This window comes from Geotrypetes seraphini, chromosome 3, assembly GCF_902459505.1.
Source record: "Geotrypetes seraphini chromosome 3, aGeoSer1.1, whole genome shotgun sequence".
NCBI lineage: Eukaryota > Metazoa > Chordata > Amphibia > Gymnophiona > Dermophiidae > Geotrypetes > Geotrypetes seraphini.
This window is the reverse complement of record NC_047086.1, coordinates 246,858,615-246,882,587: the sequence shown is the minus strand read 5'-3', so window position 1 is coordinate 246,882,587 and position 23,973 is coordinate 246,858,615. Positions and strand designations below refer to the sequence as shown.

General features: G+C 41.2%; 1 protein-coding gene across 4 annotated transcripts in view; it reads left to right on the top strand.

Annotated features, from left to right (window-relative positions):
- ADGB (androglobin) overlaps window positions 1–23,973 on the top strand; it is a 633,675-nt gene that overhangs the window by 535,221 nt on the left and 74,481 nt on the right. For all 4 annotated transcript variants that reach the window (XM_033939743.1, XM_033939744.1, XM_033939742.1 and 1 more), the window contains one exon: window positions 19,930–20,120. In XM_033939743.1, coding sequence (XP_033795634.1) covers window positions 19,930–20,120 — 191 coding nt within the window. The remainder of the gene's footprint in view (window positions 1–19,929; window positions 20,121–23,973) is intronic.

The window sequence follows — 23,973 nt, the reverse complement described above, 5'->3', positions numbered from 1 at the left end:
ATCGGTACTGACGGCACCAGCATCGATGCCTCCCTCGACGTCAGACTCCATTCCTGTATTGGGTAAACCTGCTTAGAAGCCATCCTCTTCACATCCAGTGTCACAAGCATCTTCAGCATCGGGTTACTCAATGCATGTCAACATCAACGTCATCACCGATTTCAAGTTAAAGTTTCAAATTTATTAAAATATTTGTTTGACCCTTAATCTAATTTCTAAGTGGTTAACATAATAAAATTACATAAAAACAAGTTAAACAGTTACATTGAGACGTATATTAAAACAGGGAAAGCAAGTGACTTGCACAGACATACGGCAACAAAAGGACGGATGGGGAAGAACTACAATTGATATAGGATAGGCAGAACATAAATGGCTAAAACAATAGGTTAGGTAAAAAATTATTAAGAAAGATTAAGATTTGATTATAAACTTGCCCCATAAAAGGGCATTTTAACAAAAAGCGTCTCGGAATAAAAATGTCTTTAATCCTGTTTTAAATTGTTTTATATCTGATTCGTTATGAAGATATATAGGCAATAAATTCCAGAGAGAAGGAGCAGTAACAGCAAAGTTGTTGGTGCGTAAAGTATTAGTTGATTTTAATGAAGGTATAACTAAAAGATTTTGAGAAGTTGAGCGGAGGGATTTTGACGTAACATACGGGATTAAAAGGCTATTAACAAAATAGGGTTGGTTATTCATTCTGGTTGTAAATGTAAAAGTAAAATTTTATAATTAATCCTGTATTCGATTGGCAACCAATGAGCGTTGATTAGAAGGGGGGAAACGTGATCATATTTCTTTGCCCCGCTGATGATCTTAATAGTGGTATTTTGGACGATCTGTAGTCGTCTGATCTCCTTTTTTGTAATGCCCTTATAAAGGGCATTACAGTAATCTAAACAGGAAATTACCAATGAGTGAATTAAAGTTTTCAGTACGGCAGGTTCCAGTAACTTAGAAAGAGAACGAATCATTCTCAATCGATGGAAACATTTCTGGACGATTGCTTTGATATGAGAATGATACGAAAATTTACTGTCAAGGGTAACGCCCAAAAGCTTTAAAGTTAGAACAGTTTAATAGGGGAGGATTCAAATTTCAAGGGAGCTTGAAGTGTTGTACCTTCTTTTAACGGAAAGAGCATTAGTTTAGATTTATTAATGTTAAGTGAAAGTTTGTTAACATCCAACCAGGATTTAATTTTTTCTAATTTGTGATTAATGAGAACTACTTCTTCCTTCTGTGCAGGCTGTGTCTCCTTCAGGGCATGCTTCTTCATCGAGGTCAGCTACCCCTCAACACCCTGCCACACCGATGGCACTAGCTGTTGAAACAACGGTACCGGTGCAGTGCTTCCAGGACCAACTTAGAGGTTTTCCAAAGGGAGCTTGCTAGCTTATTTAAGCTACATGCGACACCGGTGCTTGCATTGATTCCCTCAGTACTGGCCCAGCCTAAGCATGGCACATTGAGGCCACAGGTTACTAAATCCAGCTCTCCCTAAACATCAACGGACATCAAGATCCTGCAGTACTGATGCTTGCTCTTCTAAATCCAAGAGAACATTACACAGTACCGATTCACATTCACCTCGATGTAAGTCAAGATCTACACATTCTTGACATCGATCTTCATCTTCATCTGACTGGTACTGACGTCATTGAAGGAGTTATTCTCAATGCTCTCACAGTCATCGTACTCAGACCAAGAAGCATCCATCTTCTCCTTCCTATAGAGAATCTCCTGGAGTTGGGGATGTTGATTCCGATCTATCTGCATAATACTGATCTTAAACCCACGTTATCTGCTTCAGAGTCGTATGGCATCTCATCAGATCCATTTCCTCCACTGCCAAGATGCAGATCTATTCCAGATGGATTATCTTTCACTAAATTTATCAGGCAGATAGGGAAAGCTTTGCCTATTAAACTGGAGTCAGATTTTGAGCTGAGAGCAGAACTTCTTGAGGCATTAGATTTTGATGAGGCTCCTAATGAGCTTCTAAAATTGCCTCTTCACACTCTACTTAAGGAAGCTATGTTTAAGAACTGGGAGACTCCCCTCACCCTTCCCATAGCTCCAACAAAAATTGACTTTCTCTATAGAATACAATCGTGTCCCAGCTTTGATAAGCCACAATTGCAGCACCATTCTTTGCTGGTTGAATCCACTCTATAAAAATCCTCCAGTACAAGACTATATGCTACTGCACCACTAGGACGTGAAGGCCGCACCATGGATAAGTTTAGGCAGCGCCTTTTCCAGAACTCTTTGTTGACCAGCAGAGTTTTCAGCTATAATTTCTTCATGCCATTCTATCTTAAACAACTTATAAAGAAATTGGCTGATTTTGAACAATGCATTCCATCTGAACAACTTCCAGAATTCCAGAAACTACTCATAGCCTACTTCAAACCAGAAAATTTATGGCAAGATCAGCTTTTGATGCATTTGATGTGACATCTAGAGCATCGGCTATGTCTATTGCTATGAGACGTCTTGCATGGTTGTAAGTCTATGACATGGACATAAACGTTCAAGATCATTTAGCAAATATCCCCTGTCTAAGTGAAGAGCTATTTGGGGACAAAGTCGACGATGCCACGCAAGGACTCTCTCAACATGAACAGAGCTGGACCACCTTAGTAGAGTCTATGTCTAAGACTTGCCCATCTATATTTTCACAGAGACCTGCTTCCTCTTCATATAAGAGGAATTATCCAACAACCTCATCCAAACCCCCACCACAGAAGAAGCAAAAGTTGCAGAAACATCAGAAGCCTCAGCCTTCTCCACAAAAATCAACTCAGTCTTTTGACATGCTTCTAGAGAGCATAGCCACAATTCCCCCATCTCAGGCACCTCCCCAACCCATCGGAGGCCAACTTCTCTTATATTATCAATGCTCGACTCTCATTACCACAGACACCTGGGTTCTCAAAGTCATACAGGAGGGTTACTCTTTTCATTTTATCACAATTCCTTCAAACAACCCTCCAAGAGTGTCCTTTTTCACATTTCAATAGACATTTCTTCTTCTTCAGGAAATCAAAGCTCTATTTCAAATGAATGCCATAGAAGTAGTACCCCCCTGCCCAGAAAAACCAGAGGTTCTACTCCAGGTATTTCCTAATTCCAAAGAAGATGGGAGGTCTTCATCCCATTCTCGATCTCTGAGCTCTCAACAAATATCTAGTAAAAGTTTTGCAGGCTATCTCTGGAGACTCTATACCCACTTCAAGAATGAAATGATTGACTGTGCTCTCTAGAATAATGGTTCCCATCCCTGTCCTGGAGGACCACCAGCCAGTCGGGTTTTCAGGATAGCATAAATGAATATGCATGGAGAAGATTTGCATGCCTGGCACCTCCATTATATGCAGATCTCTCTCATGCATATTCATTAGGGCTATCCTGAATACCCGACTGGCCGGATGGTCCTCCAGGACAGGTTTGGGAATCACTGATTTAGACCTCAAAGAGGCAAACACACATTCCCATCCATCTGGCCCACAGAAAATGTCTTCATTTTATCATCATCTTCCATACAAAGTTCTGTAATTTGGCCTCGCTTCATCTTCAAGAGTATTCACAAAATGCCTAGTGGTAGTGGCAGCAACCCTGCATTTCCACAGGTTTCAAGTGTTTCCTTATCCTTTTCCTACCCTTTCTCATTTTTAAGTTCTTGTAAACCGTGCCGAGCTCTACTTCCGTGGAGATGATGCGGTATATAAACTTAAGGTTTAGTTTAGTTTAGTTTAGTTTAAAAGCTGCATTGCTTCAAGCAGTGCACTCAGCTACACAACTTCTCTCCAGCTTCTGTGCTTGGAAGTCAACTTTCCAAAGTCTCATCTTCAACCCTTTCAAGTGTTGGCGTTCATATTAGCTGTGCTCAACATGACTCTCTTATGAGCTTTTTTACTACAGCAAAGACAAAATGCCTTGCTCCTTCTTTGCAATCATGTGGTCCATTCTGCAACACATCTCAGCAAGGCAAATGATGTGTCTCATGGGTCACATGTCATCTACAGTTCATGTCACTCCCTTTACTCAACTTTACCTCAGATCAGCTCAATGAAACCTGGCATCTCAGTGATCTCAGGTAACAGATACCTTATCCCAATGGATCAAAGTCACCTTGCCTCTTCGTCAATCTCTCCAATGGCAGTTGAAACTGACAATTATCTCCAGAGGTTTGTTGTTTCACATCCCTCCATATCAGAAAGTACTTACGACAGATGCCTCAATATATGCATGGGGAGCTCACCTGGACAGCCTCTGGACTCAGGTCTGCTTGAGAGAAAGCATTTCATATCAACCTGTTAGAACCGTGAGCAATTTGCAATGCTCTCAAGACGTTTCAAGATCGTCTTTCCAACCAAGTTCCCCTTGTTCGAATAGTCAATCGAGGGGGAACAGGTTCTCTTCCTCTTTGTCAAGAAGCCACATATTTGAAACTGGGCAATTCCTCAAAAAAATATTTCTCAAAGTGATCCATGTGCAAGCAAAAGAGAATGCCTTAGCCGACAAGCTCAGCAGCTTTCTTCAGCCACACAAGTGGGCTCTCGACTCTAAAGTCTTGCGCCATATCTTTTTGCTTTGAGGGACTCCTCAGACCTCTTTGCATCTCCCCACAACTACCTCAGTTCTGCTCCAGATAGTTCTCTCCTCATCATCTGGAGGCAAATATGTTTCTTCTGGACTGGTCATACAAGTTCCTGTATGCGTTTCCACCAATCTCTCTAGTTCTGAAAACACTAGTCAAACTCAAAGAGGAATCAGCCACCATGATTCTCATAGCTCCTCAGTGACCCAGACAACCTTGGTTCTCTGTTCTACTTCAACTGAGTGTCAAGGATCCAATTCCATATAGATCTTTCCATCTCTACTCACTCAGCCAAGATTCTCTTTTGCATCCCAATCTGCAATCTCTGCACCTAACAGCTTGGTACTGACACCACAGCACACATAGAGAAACTAATCAGCGATGTCAGTATGTGGGCCACGTTGAACTTTCTCAAACGCAACAAACTGAAAACCAAAATTATATGGTTCAAAAACTTCAACATACTACCTCATACTGATCTGGTACTGACAACAGCTCAAAATAGAGAGATGCTTCTGTGTAAAAATCTTATAGCAGTCCCATTGTTTTGTTTTCTCACTAGGTGTTGTATTAGTGTTTTAGGACCTTGTGTAATATTTATGGAGCATTTTTTTCAAACATAAGGTTGTTGCTTTTTGAGTACTAGGAGTTAGTGCTGTTATGATATAGTAAGATTCCAGTTATTTTTTTAAACAAGTTTGTGCATAGTGTTTTACAGTGACAGGATTGTGTATTGACCTTACTGAGTTGATATCAAAACTTTTTAAATATAGGGCCCCTTTTACAAAGCTGCAGTAGCAATGCTGTTGCAGTAAATGCACCAAAACCCATTGAATTTCTATGGGCTTCAGTGCATTTACCATGGCAGCATCAGTAACTTTGTAAAAGGGGCCCATAGTTTGGTATAACATCAGTCAGGGCTTTAGACATTTTATAGTAACCTGTATGTGTTGAGGTGTAAGAAGAAACTGTTGATCTTGTAGCTCCCGTTCTCATGAGACGACAAAATCAACAAGCTCACAGAGAGAGAGAAAGGCAGGTGGGATATATGAGAGAACTTGCCCAGAGTGGCTAATCAGATTTTATGGTTCATTTTTCCAGAGAAAATATTAAATTGTATTGGTCACTAATGGAAAATTTTGTAGATATATTCCCTTTTTCCCTTTTCTTGTGCATATATCCTCACTTAACAACCAAGTTCCGTTCCACCGATTAGGTCATTAAGTGAACTGGTCGATAACCGAGGAGCCACCTGTTTGCTCCATTTATAACATTTTTAGTACTGTATGTCATGCTGTATTTATAAATGTTTACAGTAGTGTACTGTATACTTTAATAAACAGAATACAGTAGAGAAAATCAGCTCTAATATACTGTGGCCACCAGGCATTCCCTGTCTCCCACCACAGGTGCTAGATCCTGCATCTCTCTGGAGTACCAGTGGTAGGGTTTTTTCAGTTAAGTTCAGCAACACTCTGGATATCATAAGTTGCAACCAAAAAGGTGCTTTATTTCAGTCGCAAGTCTTTTTTTCACAAGTTCACATTTCAGATAATATTGCTCAAACGGTTCTTGCACTGTCTTTATCCAGGCCACATGCCCCAAAAAAGAAAACAAACTTTCTTTTTTTTTTTTTTAGTTCAATATTTTTTATTGAGTTTTTTGAAAAAATATAAGAAACAGTTCAAGTACAAGATATCAAAAAATAAAACAAAACATTTAGTATAACAAATATTCAGTTACAGTGTGCAATGTAGAATTGAATCGTTTTAAAAGATCCAAAGTACTAGGACTGTTCATGAAAAAATAATAAAAGAAAAGATAAGAGGAAAGAGAAATTGAAGGAAGAAAGAAAAAGAATAAAATGAGGAAAAAGATGAAGGTAAAGAAAAAGAAGAGGAAGAAGAAGAAGAAGAAGACAGGAGTGTCTATGAAATAGATTGAACATATGAGTCCAGGAATTTCCAGGGTGATTTACATTGTATCAAACTTTTGGAAAGTCGAATTATATTTTTCTTTTCATAAGCATATGATTCAAATTTATGATACATGCTCAAAGAATTCCACCAAAAGGTATAGTTTAGTAATGAAGAGGACTTCCAATTTTTCAAGATGTGCATAAGGGCAGTCACAAACATTGCATCAATGAGTTTAGGAGGACAGTTCGACTGTGTAAAACAAGGGTGTTGAGATCGGAGAATTATAATGTCAAAGGAAATTTCTTCTAAACAATTGGTAATAGATTTTATGGTGTCCCAAATGCACGTCCAAAAGGAACGAACTTGAGCACAGTGGAAAAGCATGTGATCAAGAGTCCCAGCTTCTTTCATACAATTCCAACATATAGAGTCTTGTTTTAGGTTAGCTTTCCACATCCGAAAGGGTGTCCATACCGCATTCCACATAATGAAGAACATTGATTGTGAGACTCTGGATGATAAAAGAGGTCGGTTTGTCGAGGACCAAAAGAGTTCCCAGTCAACATCAGAAAGTGAGGTTGTCAGCATAGATTCCCAATGTTTCATGGAATGAGAGGAAAATGTAAAAGAGTGATCTCTTAGAATACTATAAAAGAGAGATATCGCTTTACCTTTTGATATAGCCAATGTGGACCAGTGATACAAAGTGTGAATGGATGTCATATAATCAAAGCGTATAGACATAGAAGATAACATCTCAGTAAGAGAAAGCCACTGTGAGTAAGCAGAAGGAGACAACGAGTAAGTAGAGCAAATTGTGACAAAGGGAACAAACGAGGTGAGAGTGGTTATCTGATGGAGAAACCACAAACCAGCCTGCTGCCACCTCTTCCATGAAAGAGATTTACTATTGATTTGGATTTTGGGGTTATTCCAAATGGACAAGAGTAGACTGTCTTTAATTGAAATCTCTGCGATTGCATCTAGTATATGAAGGGCATGCTGCGTTGCACTCAATAAGGAATATTTTCTCAAAAGTTTGGGCACTGGCACCGTCAGCAAGCATGAAACATGTAGTGGTGCACATAAAAACCGTTCCAGGTCAAACCAGGTTGGTGAGTCTTGGGTACTAGGGTTAGTAATCCAATAGGCTCCATATTTGGCCAATGATGCGATATAATAAAAATGAAAATCTGGTACATTCAAACCCCCATTAATTTTAGAGGCTTTCAGCTTGTCGAGAGCAATACGAGGTTTTTTGTTATTCCACACAAAGTCAGATATTTTCTTATTCAACCAGTGAAAAAATTTCTTCTTGCATAAGGAGGGAAGCATTGAGAGGGTATAGTTTATCTGAGGAGTAAGGGTCATTTTGATGGAAGCTATTCTGCCCCACCATGAAAGGAAGAGTGGAGACCAACGAGTCAGGGTGTTCAGAACTAAGCTTTTAATTTTAAATATGTTCAGATCTTGAGTTTGAGTCGGATCTTTATGTATTAACACTCCCAAGTATTTCACAGCTCCGTGTGACCACGTGAAGGGAAAATGGGAGAGATCTGAGGGGTAAATGAGATCATTAAGAGGGAAAATTTCTGATTTTTCCCAGTTAACTGAGTATCCAGAAAGCTTGGAGTAATGAGAGACAATATTAACGAGAGAGGGAAGGGAAGCAACAGGATCTCGGATAAAGAGAAGGACATCATCAGCGTATGCTGCTAATTTGATATGACAATAAGTGGTTTCAATTCCTGTTATTGTTGGGCATTGTCGGATAGCAGAGAGGAGAGGTTCCAACGCTAAGTTAAATAGCAGCGGCGACAGAGGGCAGCCCTGGCGAGTACCTCTATGTAGGGAGAATTTGTTGGAGAGAGAGTTATTAATTAAAATGCGAGCTGTGGGTTGACGATATAAAGTTTTAATCCAATCTGTATAGAACGGGCCAAAGTTGTACCACTTTAAAATTTGGAATAGAAAAGGCCATTCAACACGGTCAAAGGCCTTTTCGGCATCTATGGCCAAGCCAATTACGGGATCTGAGAGTGTTTTAGCATGGGCATTAATATGATGAAAGAGGCGTATATTGTCTCTTATAAACCTTTGTTTAATAAACCCCGTTTGATCTTTGTGAATAAGAGAGGGGATCACTTTGTTGAGTCTCAGTGCAAGAAGTTTTGCCATGATCTTGTAATCTAAATTAAGAAGAGAAATGGGGTGAAAGTTTTTAACCAAGGTAGGGTCTCTGTCAGGTTTGGGAATGACTACTATAGTGGCCTCAGTGAAGTTGAATTGTTTGTCTGGATCAGAGTGGAGGAATTCATAGTAAGAAAGAAGATGAGGAGCCAGAAGATTATGAAACTGCTTAAAAAATTCATTGGTAAACCCGTCAGGACCTGGGGCTTTGCCGGTAGGCATAGATGATATTGCGGCTTCTATCTCAGATACAGTAATGGGAGAGTCCAGTTTCAATTTCACAGAGTCCGATAAGGTCGGATGAACCAAAGAAGCAAGAAAAGAGTGTATCCCCATAAGAACATAAGAAGATGCCTCCACTGGGTCAGACCGAGGTCCATCTCGCCCAGCGGTCCGCTCCCGCGGCGGCCCATCAGGTCTGCACCTGTGAAGTGGTTTCTGACCACTTTTATAACCTACCTCAAGTTCTATCTGTACCCCTCTATCCCTTTATCCTCCAGGAACCTATCCAAACCCTTCTTGAACCCCTGTATAGAGTTCTGGCCTATCACTTCCTCCGGAAGCGCGTTCCATGTGTCCAACACCCTCTGCGTAAAAAAGAATTTTCTAGCATTTGTTCTAAACCTGTCCCCTTTCAATTTCTCCGAGTGACCCCTAGTGCTTGTGGCTCCCCTCAGTTTGAAGAATCTGTCCTTATTTACTCTCTCTATGCCCTTAAGGATTTTGAAGGTTTCTATCATGTCCCCTCTAAGTCTCCTCTTCTCCAGGGAGAACAGCCCCAGCATTTTTAACCTGTCAGCGTATGGAAAATTTTCCATACCTTTTATCAGCTTAGTCGCCCTCCTCTGCACTCCCTCGAGTACCGCCATGTCCTTCTTGAGGTACGGCGACCAGTATTGAACACAGTACTCCAGGTGTGGGCGCACCATTGCGCGATACAGCGGCATGATGACTTCCTTTGTCCGGATTGTGATACCCTTTTTGATAATGCCCAGCATTCTGTTTGCTTTCTTTGAGGCTGTCGCACATTGCGCCGATGGTTTCAGTGATGAGTCGACCATCACCCCCAAGTCCCTTTCCAGGTTACTCACCCCTAGCAGTGTTCCCCCCATTTTGTAGTTGAACATCGGGTTCTTTTTCCCTACATGTATGACCTTGCATTTCTCTACGTTAAAACTCATTTGCCACTTTTTTGCCCAGTCTTCCAGTCTCGTTAGGTCCCTTTGTAGGTCTTCACAGTCTTCCGTGTTTCTAATCCTGCTGCAGAGTTTGGTGTCATCAGCAAATTTGATAACCTCACATTTTATCCCCGTTTCCAGATCGTTAATAAATATATTGAATAGTAGAGGTCCCAGCACCGACCCCTGCGGAACTCCGCTCGTGACCCATTGCCAATCTGAGTATTGGCCCTTGACTCCAACCCTCTGTTTCCTGCCCGCTAGCCAGTGTTTGATCCATCGGTAGATATCCCCTTGCACCCCGTGGTTCCACAGTTTTTTAAGTAGCCGTTCATGTGGTACCTTGTCGAAGGCTTTTTGGAAGTCAAGGTAAATGATGTCTATGGATTCACCCTTATCCATCTGACTGTTTATTCCCTCAAAGAAGTACAGCAAGTTCGTGAGGCATGACCTTCCCTTGCAGAAGCCATGCTGGCTCGCCTTCAGTTGTCCATTGTTTTCTATGTGTTCGCAGATTGTGTCCTTTACCATTGCTTCCATCATCTTTCCAGGAACCGAGGTCAAGCTCACAGGCCTGTAGTTTCCCGGGTCACCCCTTGATCCCTTCTTAAAGATGGGCGTGACATTTGCTATTTTCCAGTCCTCTGGGATCTCCCCAGTTTTTAGGGAGAGGTTATATATTTGGCGAAGTGTCTCTGCTATTTCGTTTCTCAGTTCTTTTAGTACCCTTGGGTGGATTCTGAAGCAGAAAAATCGGATTTATATAAAGTAGTATAGAAGTTTTCAAACTGAGAAGAGATCAGAGACCGGGTTTTAACCATCTGCCCCAATGGGTTTTGAATGGCTGTGATATGTAGACGTTTGGATTTGGTTTTAAGATATCTAGCCAAAGGGCGTCCCATAAGGTTGTCTCCCATATAATGTCCAGAGGTTGAGATAAAAATATCTCGTCTAGCAGTACTGGAAACTAAAGTGTTAAATTCGTATTTAAGATTTTGTATACGTTGAAAAGTGGATGGATCATGTAAATGAGCAGACATATGTTGTAGTTCTAACTCTTTGATAGAAGATTCTAAGTCTTTCTCTTTTTTCATGGATTGTTTCTTTTTCCAAGAGGCAAGATTGATAAGTTCACCCCTAAGGGAGACTTTATAAGCCTCCCAGACAATGGATGGGCAAATTTCTGGATCTTTGGAGTTAAGTTCGAAGAATTCAGCGGTGAAAGATTGAATTTTGTCAGCTATTTCTGAATCTAAGAGTAAAGCATTGTTTAGTCTCCAAGAAGAAGATTCTTTGCGAGGGGCAGAAATAAGTAGGTGTAGGGAGGTGGCCGCATGATCTGTAAGAGAAATTGGGTGAATAACATTGTTTGCCAGGTCCCGAATGAGAGAGGAGGATATAAGAAAGAAGTCTATTCTTGAGTAGGTATTATGAGGTGCTGAGAAGTGAGAGTATTCTCTACCCTTTGGATTAAACAAACGCCATGGATCTACAAGGGAGAAGGCATCTTTGAGGGCATGTAAGGCTGTGAATGACTTGGATTTGGAGGGTTTGCAAGAAGATGATCTATCAATATAAATATCTTGAATTTGATTGAAATCGCCTCCAAGTACTAAAGAGCAAGAACTGTATTCTACTAACGCCACCTGAAGGTCTTGGAAAAATTCTGGGTGGTCTAGGACTGGAGCATAAATGTTAAGGAACACAAAGGTCACTGAGTGCAACGCAACGTGCACCAAGCACCATCTTCCATCCTTGTCCGTCGCAGAAGAGTGAATTACAAGAGAGAGTTTATCATGAAAAAATATTGAGACTCCATTTTTCTTACGTTGAGTCGCAGGAGAATAAAAGTGAGAGGAGTATCCCTTTAACTGGAATTTTAAGGCAGCAGCGAGTGGCAGGTGAGTCTCTTGTAAAAAAACCACATCAGGGTGCTTATTAAAAATATAGTTAGCTATCTTTTTCCTCTTAATGGGATGATTTAGTCCATTCACATTAAAAGAAAAAATATGCAATATTAAACTTAAATTAATTAATTAATTAATAAATAAATTAAAATAGAAAACAAACTTTCTAACACAAAAATAGTCCAGTTCTCATCTGAATGAGGCAGCTGCATATAGTGGGTCTGGCACAAGTATCTCAGTCCTGGCTTCACTTCCTTCTGGGCTGGACTCCACGTCCAGGCTTCTGGGCTGACAGTAAAGCCACCCAGCATTAGAGCTACATCAAATGTTCACTTATACTAGTCCCTGCTCAGTTCAATGCAGCACTGCAATTCCTGCTGTAGTTTGGTCACTACTCAGTTCAGTACAGCAATGTACATAAGAACATAAGCAATGCCTCTGCTGTGTCAGACCTGAGGTCCATCGTGCCCAGCAGTCCGCTCACGCGGCGGCCCAACAGGTCCAGGACCTGTGCAGTAATCCTCTATTAATACCCCTCTATCCCCTTATCCAGCAGGAAATTGTCCAATTCTTTCTTGAACCCCAGTACCGTACTCTGCCCTATTACGTCCTCTGAAAGCGCATTCCAGGTGTCCACCACACATTGGGTAAAGAAGAACTTCCTAGCATTTGTTTTGAATCTAATCTAATCTAATCTAATCCTTAGGTTTGTATACCGCATCATCCCCACGTTCGTAGAGCTCGACGCGGTTTACAGTAGGAGAAATAGGAAGGAACTGTCTCCTTTCAACTTTTCCGAATGCCCTTTTGTTCTTTTATTTTCCAAAAGTTTGAAGAATCTGTCCCTCTCTACTCTTTCTATGCCCTTCATGATCTTGTAAGTCTCTATCATATCCAGATAGCCTAAAAAGAAGCAACCAGCTTACTCGATCAAACACTTTTTCCACATCCAAAGAGAGAACCATTGAGGATATTTTCTTTTCCCGTGCCTGCCAAATCAAATGAAGGGCAGATTTGATGTTGTCAAATGTTTAGCATTGACATATAAAGCCCATCTGAGCAATGTGGACCAGATGTGGCATCAATAATTGGAGCCTTTGGGCCAAGATTTTGGGAACTATTTTATAATTAGTATTTAATAAGACAATAGGCCGGTATGATGCACAGTTCTCAGGATTCTTTCCCAGGTTTAACAACCATGTCACCATCGCCAAGAATAAGGCAATTGCTTCAGACTGCTCAGCAAGTTATAAACTCTAGTTAACAATGGGGCCAGGAGCAATTTAAAGCATTTATAAAATCCATTAGTGTAGCCATCCAGTCCCTGTGAGGTCACTGTAAGGAGTGACTCTATTGCATCCAGGTCCTCTTGTGTTGAGATAGACAAGGACAGGTGGGTCCTCTCTCCCTCCGTCAATACCGGAAGCTCAATCTGTTCTAAATACAGTACCATGTTTCCCCCAAAATAAGCCCTAGCATGATTTTTAAAGATGCTCCTAATGTAAGCCCTACCCCCAAAATTAGCCCTAGTTAAGATCAACTCCTGAAGCCCCACCCTCCCCAAATGTCCCCAGTACTCCCCAACTCCATCCCTGACACTAGCGCTGCCCAATTTGCCCAAAAAAATCAACCCCTCCCCCCATTCCGGTGAGACCTGACATACCTCCACTCTGAGGCTTCCTAAAGCAGCAGCAATGCTCTGAATGGGCTGCATTGCGGCCTTCCCCGCCGGGGCCTTCTCTCTACTGCATCACTGACGACATTGCTTATTTTCACTCACTTTAAAAGAATAACACACCACCTGTCAAGGGGCCAGTTTACATGAGAATGAAATTTAACAGATCATGTTAAGTATGCCTTTGTCTGTATGCCAGTTGCAGTGACCTGTATCTGTTATGTATGTTGCATAGTTAGTTGTTGTTTAACAATAAAATGTCCATTTCAAAATCCCTGCTGCTCAGCTCTCGGGATTACTCGGTTGAAAATTTTTCAATCTAGGGGTTACTTGGCTTGAAGAAGTTGGGAAACAGTGCCTTAGAATGTATATGTTAGTCATGTTGTAATTATTATTGTTTTGGAATAAAGTTTGAAATATAATCTATTTGATAATGATATTTAATTTTCCCATATCATATCAATTTATTAGTTTGAGGTCTGCTTGTCTTCCTAATTCAGTTCATGATAATATTTTAAAAATAATTGTATTCGGGGGCGCTAGTGAGCTCTAACACGTATGGCTGCCTAGCGTGTGAGCTCCGAGAAGAGCAACGAGTTCGTGCCTCATAGCGCAGTATAATTCTGCTTAAATAATATTCAGCGCTAAGAAATCTGCGGCGGAATATGGCTGCTACTAAACCCGGCAAACGCAAAAGCGTTGAACCGCCGTCTCCTCAGAAAAACGCCGGGGGAAAAAATGACGACGAGACGTCGGCCATCTTGTCCGAGCTCCGTGGCATAAGAGATCTGCTCACGGAGACGAAGCAAGATATCGTGGATCTCAAAGACGACTTAGCCTCCCTAAAAGGTGAATTCGCTAAGGTGACACCTAGGCTCGAGGTACTGGAAGCTAAAGCTGCTGTAACAGATGAATCTGTTAAACAATTGCGTCGCCAAACAGCACGAATTTCTGTCCTGGAACGTGCTCTGGAGGATGCAGACAACAAGGCGCGTCGAAATGGTTTTAGGCTATTGGGCCTACCGGAGGGTCGTGAAGCATGTGACCTGGAGGACTTTCTGCGTGCTCTATTACCTCAACTGTTAAAACTACCTGATCACATAAAGCTCGACTTCAATAGTGCATTCCGGGTTCCTCATCACCGTCACCAGGCTTCTCGCTATCCCAGACCCATAGTGGCCAGCCTGATACATCATAATCACACCATGCTGATTATGCAACACGCTAAGTTACATGGCCCGATCATGTTTGAAGGGAATAAACTCTTGTTTCTACCTGACTTGGCCAAAGAAACTGCCAGACGCAGGAAACAATTCCTGGCTTATCGGCCCCAGTTGAAGGACTTGGGTGCTAAATTTGGTGTCCTATTTCCTGCAAGAATGCGTGTGACATACCAGAACAAGACCAAGGATTATAATGACCCGTCTGAGCTTGCTGACTTCATTGAATCAATCCAGCCATCTCCTATTGATAAAACCTGACTCTCTTGTCTACAATTCCTGCTGAATAACAATCCACTATCTGTGATATTGTTTATTTGATCACAGTTGCTCTTTTCTTGGCTTACTTGCTGGGTTGCTAGTGTAGTCACTACTCCCATGGGTTTTTGTCAGCCGTTGCTGACCTTTCACAGGTTCCTGATTGGTGTCATGTTTTCTTTCATTTCTCTATTACAGTATTATGCCCATGTTATTATAGAGTACATTTTATATGCGTGTTATTATGCTGCAAAACATTACTGCCTCCTTTTTGACTTGCCTATACTTTTCACATGTCAATAACCTGTTTTTCCCTTAATGTTCAAGGTCTTAATAATCCAGTGAAACGCACCAAAATTATGACCTACATATCGAAATTTAATCCTGACATTATATTACTGCATCTCTCTAATTCTGAATCTCTTAAGATTTCCTATAAATGGTGCCACCCAGCACTTTACTCTCCTGCCTTGAATAAGAAAGGTGGTGTGATCACTCTTATAAGGAAACGTCAGGATTTCAGCATAGTGGCTCATACTGCTGATGTTGAAGGAAGATGGGTGAAAGTGGATTTACAAATTCATGAAAATCTTTTGAGTATAATCAATGTATATGCTCCAAATACTGATTGCCCGGCATACTTTGACACTTTAGCATCTCTTTTGACAAATAATACTAGTACTCAATACATTCTTGGTGGAGATTTTAATTTAATACTGAATCCTATGTTAGATAGAAAATCCAATGTGCCTTATAGGAAAACTAAAGCTTGGTTTAAGTTACAAGATCTTATGAATCAGATAAAATTAGGTGACCCTTGGCGTATACTGCATAATGATGACTTGAAATTCACCTTTTTCTCAGCCCCTCATGCCTCATACTCACGCATAGATTATTTTCTGATTTCCTATCCTCTGATGTCAAGTATCATAACAGCTGATATTGGTGATATAGTTGTATCTGACCATGCTCCCATTTTCTTAACTCTTCAGGGATTGGGAGCTAAAAAGCACACTGGCTCTTGGAGGTTAAACACCTCATTATTACAGGATGAAGTTTTTCTCACTGAAATGCGCTCTAATATTACTGATTTTTTTGTAATCAACAGAACTGATGACATCTCCCCTATTGTCCTCTGGGATTGCTTTAAGGCATACATCCGAGGTTTAATTATTTCTTTTGCAGCTAGGAAGAAAAAGTCTCTTACTATGTTGGAGAAAGAATTACAACTTAAATTGCAGAGAGCTGAAGAACAACATATTTCTCATCCCTCTGACCCTACATCTTTGGACATCCTTCGGAAAATAAGATTTGAATATAATCTACTATTAAGCTCCTCTGCTGCCAAGGATGTTTTCATGAGATCGGCCTACTACTATGCCAATATGAATAAATGCGGCCACCAGTTGGCTGAATACGTCAAACTCCGTACAGAGAGGACCTTGATCCCTGCAATACAAGATGATAATGGCAACACATGGCTCTCCAATGAAGATATTGCTTTACAATTTCATGATTTTTACTCTACATTATATACCTCGGATTCTCCTGATATAACATTGTTTGATTCATTTTTGGACCCTCTGCCTCATTCTACTATCTCTGAATCGGATAATGAGATTCTATCTGCCCCGATATCTCCATCTACTATCCAGGAAGCTCTATCACAGATGTCTAAAAACAAGGCTCCGGGACCAGATGGTTTCCCTGTAGACTTTTATGTGTCTTTTCAGGAAATCCTACTTCCAGAACTATATCTTCTTTTTTCTTACCTAATTGACACTGGCTCTGTCAGTGGAACGTTCACAGAAGCTATGACAGTGGTGATTCTAAAACCCGAAAAGGATCCTCTAAAAGTGGCTAATTATAGACCCTTGGCTCTGATAAACACCAATGCAAAACTTTTTGCCAAAGTATTAGCACTGCGATTGCAACTAGTGCTACCTACTATTATTCATACGGATCAAAATGGGTTCATGCATGGTCGATTATCATCTGACAACACCCGTTTATTCTCACATATCATTCATTATGCTCAACAGAATACGACACCCCTAGTTGCTGTGGCCTTAGATGCCGAAAAGGCCTTTGACCGCGTAGAATGGTCCTTTCTTTTTCGTGTATTATCCTGGTTTGGATTCAGTGCTACCTTCTTGAACCTAGTGAAGATTTTATACTCTCACCCTGCAACTTTTCTCCGAATTAATGGAACCACATCTCCAGCTTTCTACCCCACTCGTGGAACCAGGCAAGGTTGCCCACTTTCTCCATTGCTGTTCAACATAGCGTTGGAACCACTTTTGATAGCAATTAGATCTGATCCCCGTATACATGGATTCAAGTTGGGAGATTTTCACTTCAAATTGTCGGCATATGCCGATGACGTGCTATTGTACTCTGAACCAGACTCGTTAGCATTTATATTCGACATCATCGACGATTATGCTCAAATCTCTGGATATAAATTGAATAGACACAAGACTGAAATAATGTCACTCAACAATTACTTAGATCCTGAAATACTTCGCACCTTTACTCTATCATCTGCTGGCCGGAAATTGAAATATTTAGGAGTCTACTTTGGTCCTACTTTAGAAGAAACTAGTGTCTACAATATAAACTATCTGCTCAGCATTGTCTCATCACTCACTGAGCGCTGGTCCCCATTGAACTTATCATGGTGGGGTCGTTTAGATACTATTAAAATGATTCTGATGCCTAAAATTAATTATCTACTCTCCATGATCCCATTTTTATTCTCTACCAAAGTGTATGCTAAGATTGAATCAATCCTTGTCAAATTTCTTTGGAAACACAAAACTCCGAGAATAGCCTTAAAGAAATTAAAAGCTTCAAAAGAAATGGGTGGAGTCAACTTTCCTAGCTTCCATGAATACCATTTGGCATTTCTAAATCGTCAAGGAGTTCGTTGGATTAATGCTACCTCGTATACTTTGATACCAGCATGGTTATTATTGGAACGTACAATCATCCCGACTGAACAATTACCACTTCTCGCTTTTACTTCTCCTCATGGTACGATCACCAATCATCCCATTTTTTCATCTACTAAAACTGCACTGTTGGCACTTGATGCGATTGGAAAATATAAATGGCATGATACTCTTCACTCATCCATATGGCACAACCCTCAATTTAAGATACAGGGTCAATATATCGAGTGGAAATCGTGGATAAAGCTGGGGATTTATTCCATTGCACACATATGGGATGATACAAAATTAGCGTCTTTTCCTACTCTATCACAACGTTATAACTTACCGGCTAATCAATTTTTTCACTGGCTACAACTTCACCATTGCATCTCTGCATATACTACTACAAATCCTTTACATTCTACTCTTCCATCACTAATACAATGGATTACGGAGATTAGTGGTCAAAAGAGTGAGGCCTCAGCCTGGTATAAATTGCTAAGAGATTATAATTTCCCTGCATGTACTGCTTTACATGATATTTGGAATCTTGATGTTAATAAAGCGTTTACGATATCTGACTGGGGGAAAATATGGCTAACGGCACGTAGATCCTTTCGATCATCTGCCATGTCCCAAATGATGTATTTTGTACTACACAGAGCCTATTGGACCCCATATAAACTTTCTAAAATAGATAAAAAGCACACGAATATCTGCTGGTCTTGCTCTCTAGACATTGGTACCTTTGAACACATGCTTTTCTATTGCCCTAATGTTTCTGGTTACTGGAATTGTGTATGGGGAATTATTTGTGATATTCTCCCTATAAAATCGACTATTTCCTTTTCAGTAGTGATATTTGGTTCTTTAGTCTTAACAGAAGTATTGGACTTTTACCAATCTAAACTTCTGTCTTGTTTATTACAACTTGCTCTTAAGTCAATATTCTCCCACTGGAAAGACTCAGCTTCTTTGCATTCTAATATATGGTGGAATACTGTATGTTTATATGTTAAATTTGAGAAAATTGCAGCAGAAAAAACTAATTCATTATCTTCGTTTACTAAACTTTGGGCCCCTATTACTGACATGATCTCCGATCTTTAGATATTTTTGCTCTTTATCAGGTTATTTTGCTATACATGCTATTCATTGTTTGTACTACAATATTATAGTATTGTACTCTGTTGTACACTTTCTGTTATATGTGGAAGATTTTGACACTGATCTATGACTTGTGTTCATTGAACTGTTTCTTTTGTACTTGTTTTTTATTCTTAAATAAAGAAACACATTGAACTTAAAAAAAAAAAATAATTGTACTCATGGCTATTGTTCTAACCACTGTAGTACACAATTGGATAAACTATTAACATATTTGTTTTTTATTCAGGTGGTCTTCTATTTGTATTATTTTCAAGCGTGGAAAATTTTTTAGTGGATCATAATTCATTAGATAATTTTAACAAATTGTGGGATCTCATTATATAATTTTGTGCTAATTCTAGATGCAGTTGATGCATTTCCTCTTAAGACTGATACGTTTTTTAATTTTTTCTTTTCTGTATCCTGACTTTCAGTGATTAATGGGTGTACTTATTTTCTCATTGCTGGAAAACATGCTTAACTCTGTCTTATGGAACTTTAGAATACAATGATATTGTTATGTTCTTATATCATTTTGTTATAATTGTCACATATATCAAAATCTTAATAAAAAGTTTGAACTAAAACGAAAAGAGTATACACAATTTCCTGTATTCTGTAAGTTGCTTGTGTAAGTGGCAGCTCCTCCTATATTTTGCCCTTGTGAACATCTCCTCCCTTGCATTTATGCACTGTGCCACTTATGTATGCTCTTACAGAAAGCCACTTAGATATTTTCACTGCCACTTGCGTATATAAGTGTGTACCTGACCGCAAAAGTGACAGTATTCTGTACACTCGTATGCTCAAGTAGGACATATATATTGGTGCCTATTATAAAATTGTCTCAAAAATGTTTTTTTTTCCTTGACTTTGTGTTAATAGGTATGGAGTGAAGGTTGACTGTGATCTAACTGTTACAGTGCACATACAAACATCTAAGTCAGACGTGTTCCTCAAGGTTCAAATTTTAGACAATGAGGAAGAAGTAGTAAGCACTACTGGCAAAGGACAGGCTGTCATCCCTGCATATCAATTTCGTGTTCAGCCTAAGGAAAGAGCTTTAAGTTCTCAGTGTAAGTACAAAGTCTGTCTTGGAATTTTTATTCAAGAACTAAAATGTAAGTATGGACTAAATATGCAACAATATGAAGGTTTACCATATAGTATATATAAATCCAGTACAGAAGATTACATTTGTTCATCTTTTTCACCTTGTAGCCACTGCTGATACTGCAGGGCTTAACATTTCCTGAAATGTGCACACTCTAACAATAATGTGATCTATTAGGATTTAGCATGAACTAAATGCATGATAAAAGGGGACCACTCGTAAAATCTCGCTCTGTCTTCTAATTAAGTATAAGGTGGAAGTAGAGAAAGGAGCAGAGGAAGTGGATAAGGCAAAAGGGCAAGAAGAGCAGGGATGAGAAAAAAGGTAAAGAGAGTAGGGAAGGTTAGCAGTAAGAAAAATGGGGAGGACATAATTATTTGTTCTCTGACTCCAATCAGCAGACTTTTTAGTGGTAAGGAAATCTTCTGTTACAGCTAGGTCACCCTCAAATGTTCCTTAACCAGCATGTCTTAGGCCATTGTAGCACTTTTCATGATAAATGTAAATTTCCTATTTTTATTTCCTTTTGGTTTCTCCACTAAATTTATGGGCAAAAGATTGGGATTTCGATTTTCTTATGTTTTAGTTATTTCTTTAGAATGTTACTTCTCTATTTCTGTCATTCACATTGTTTACTTGATTAATGTAATATGAAATTAAGCATAAAAATAAAATTAAAAAATTAAATGGGGAAGGTTTGTAGGAGGATAAAAAGGGAGAAAGAAAATATAGGAAGAGAGAAGATACAGGGAGAGCAAAAGAGTAAAAGGAGAGAGAGAGAGTAAAGGAGTAAAAGGAGAGAGAGAGAGAAAAAAAAAAATGACAGTGTTTTAGTTAAAAATTTAGTAATGCAGCCAAGTATATGTGTCTTTGATTTGCAGTAGAGAAAGAGCTGTGCCTAGGCCAGGCAGGACAGAGGAATGATTCTGTAAGGATACTTTATTGTGAGAGCACCTTGTTAAAGTTGCTTTTAAGGTGCCTATAAGAAGCCTATTTTATAAAGACAAGTAGGTGCCTATTACAGTCATTGGTCAAAAAAAGATTCCACTTAGTCCATTGTCACAGAAAAACGAGCAAAATATACTGCTGAAGGCAATTAATATGTAGAACAATTGTCCCAAATATATCAAACATTCATTCTACAGAAACTGCCCTTACAAAAGTCTTCAATTCTCTGCTCTTGGCCAAACCCAAAGGCCTCTACTCCATCCTCATCCTTCTTGCAGCTTTTGACACAGTAAATCACCACTTCTTTGTCAACCTCTCCAGACCAGTACAGCCTTCACTGATGGGTAATAGTAGAGAATGACATGGGGAAAAAATTTGTCTCCGTCTCTGCCTTGTCCCCACAAACTCACCCCCGTCACCGTCACGGGGCCGTGAATGGCCTTGTCCTTGTACTCACGGTGACCTTTTTTTTGTCACCGTTTTGGAGGGTTACCCATGGCTAGCCATGGGTATCAGCCACCGTGTCATTCTCTAGGTAATAGCTCACCATGACCAGCAGGTGGCGACTGACCCCAAACTTTTGGCTATAGTGCATAATAGCTGTCCCTCCCTCTATCTAATAGTCTTCTCTCAGTCTCCAAGCAGGTGGTCAGTGAACTGTGTCAATCTCTCCTTGTTAGAGCTGTTGGAATTTGTTTAGGCTCCTTGTCCCCATTCTGGTGCCGGACTGAGCTTGGAGGGGCCCTGTTTGGGGGTCCGTCCGACCTCAGGGATGTCACACTCGATGGATCTCATGTTGAGCCCCCCCCCTTCCTCCACCTCTCCAACATTTTGTAGAGGTGCTTCAGCTGTAATCCTTACCACCAATACAGGCAAGGCATATAACTTGAGTGGAGTCTGTTCTGTTAAAAATAAACCAACCCCTCCCCTTGAGGCAGTGCTGGCTGAAGGGAGCCTTCCCTTTTCTGTTATTGCTTTTTTTTAACTAACCAGCACTTTATATTCTAGCTAGGTCACGTATTGCGCATTGAGCACTTTCACTGGGAGAAAGTGCTCATTTTGCTCCAGACGCGAGGCACTAGCAGCTGGCCTGTGCAAGCGCTGTGCAGGCCGCTGCGAAGGGGAAATCTCGTCGGCAGCAGTTGCTGGCATCCAGGCTTCCACTTCGCGAGTGCCTCGCTTGCTAGCATCTGATAGCAGGGAAGCCTGGGCTTCCCCCATTGCCCATGCAGGGATTCCTCATCCACCGACGGTCAGGGTAAAAAGGATTCCCTTACCACCAATGTTGCTGGGGATTCCCTTACCGCTGCTGCCGGCTTGCCTGCTTTAGCGGCTGGGACAGTTCAGGCTTCCCAGATGCTACAGGCCTCGAAGGGGTCATTTTCAGTGGTAACATCTCCATTTTTGGTCGGAAGCACCTCCATTTTGTCTGCAGCCTCAGGTGACCTTCCCCCTTATTGGAAAGACAGGAGCAGGTTTCTAGGTCCTCTGCTTTGGCAGTGAGTCCCATTGGGGCACCAGGGGGTTTTACCCCTGATTTTATTTTTGCCTTTCAAGCGGCTGGGGGTCCTGCTTCTGCCCTGGGGGTTTCCCTCCACGTCCACTCTGGTTCAGCCCCCCTCAGTGCCAGTCACGTCCCCACCTCCTTCTCCCTTGTCCAAGTGGTTGTAGGTGACTTGGGATGAGGATTTTGTTTTTGAGGAACAGTTTTCTGTGGATGAAGACCTGGACTTTCTAGGAGACCTCCAAGATTCTCTCAGAGGGACGGATGCTGGTAGCGGGGCCTTTGCGGTTTCGTCTACCGGCAAAGATGCATTTGTGGTGTGCATTTTTCAGCGGGATGAGCTCCTGGAGCTGATTCTTCAGATCTCCTCGGACCTCCTCGTTATATGTGGTGGTCTTGTGGCTCAGGCCGTGTTTCAGTGGGCCAAGCATGTCCTTGACTGTGAGACTGATAACTGGTCCTTGGTGGATCAGGAGGTGGCAAAATTGAGATGGCTGCCTCTTATCTCTCGGATGACTTGGATGACTTGTTGCAGATGTCGGCCAAGTCCATATTTCTCAAGGTGGCAGCACATCGTATCTTCTGGCTTTGTGCTTGGCGGCAGATGAAGCATCTGACTAAACTGACAAAATTTCTCTTTCAGGTGTCTCTTTTGTTTGGAGAGGATTTGGACAAGTTGGTTCAGACCTTGATGGACTCTAAAGTGCCCCTCCTGCCTGAAGACCGTGCCCGTCTACCTGTGTGGGGTGGCACTGCTTAGGGGCATTTGCGTGAGTTCTGCAAATATCGCCCTGGTCAAGGGGCTGTGTCCTTCCCGGCCTCTGGGTCATCCCAGGGTCGCTACTTTCAGCACATGCAGTCCTTTCTGCGGGGCCAATCGGGGTGACATGATTCTTCCGCTGGCCCCTTTGCCACCTGGCCTGCCCAATGACTCCTTGCCAGCACCTCCCTTGGTTCCGGTGCGTGCTCGGCTGCGAGACTTTTACCAGGGGTGGGCCAAGATCACGTCGGATCAGTGGGTCATTGAGGTGATTCGGGATGGTTACACGCTGTAGTTTTCCCACTTGTTGCCAGATCACTTTCTCGCTTCTCCTTGTCAGGTAGCATGGAAGAAGCAAGCTGTCAGGTGACATGGAAGAAGCAAGCTTTTTGCCAGACGCTTCACAGTTTGCTAGATCTCAAGCGGTAGTGCCCGTGCCTCCGTCAGAGTGGGGCACCGGCCGGTACTCCATTTACTTTGTGGTGTCCAAGAAAGAGGGGACCTTTCGGCCCATCTTGGATCTGAAGGGGGTCAAAAGGGCTCTGTGAGTTCCATCCTTTCGCATGGAGACCCTCCGATCGGTCATTCTGGTAGTTCAGCCGA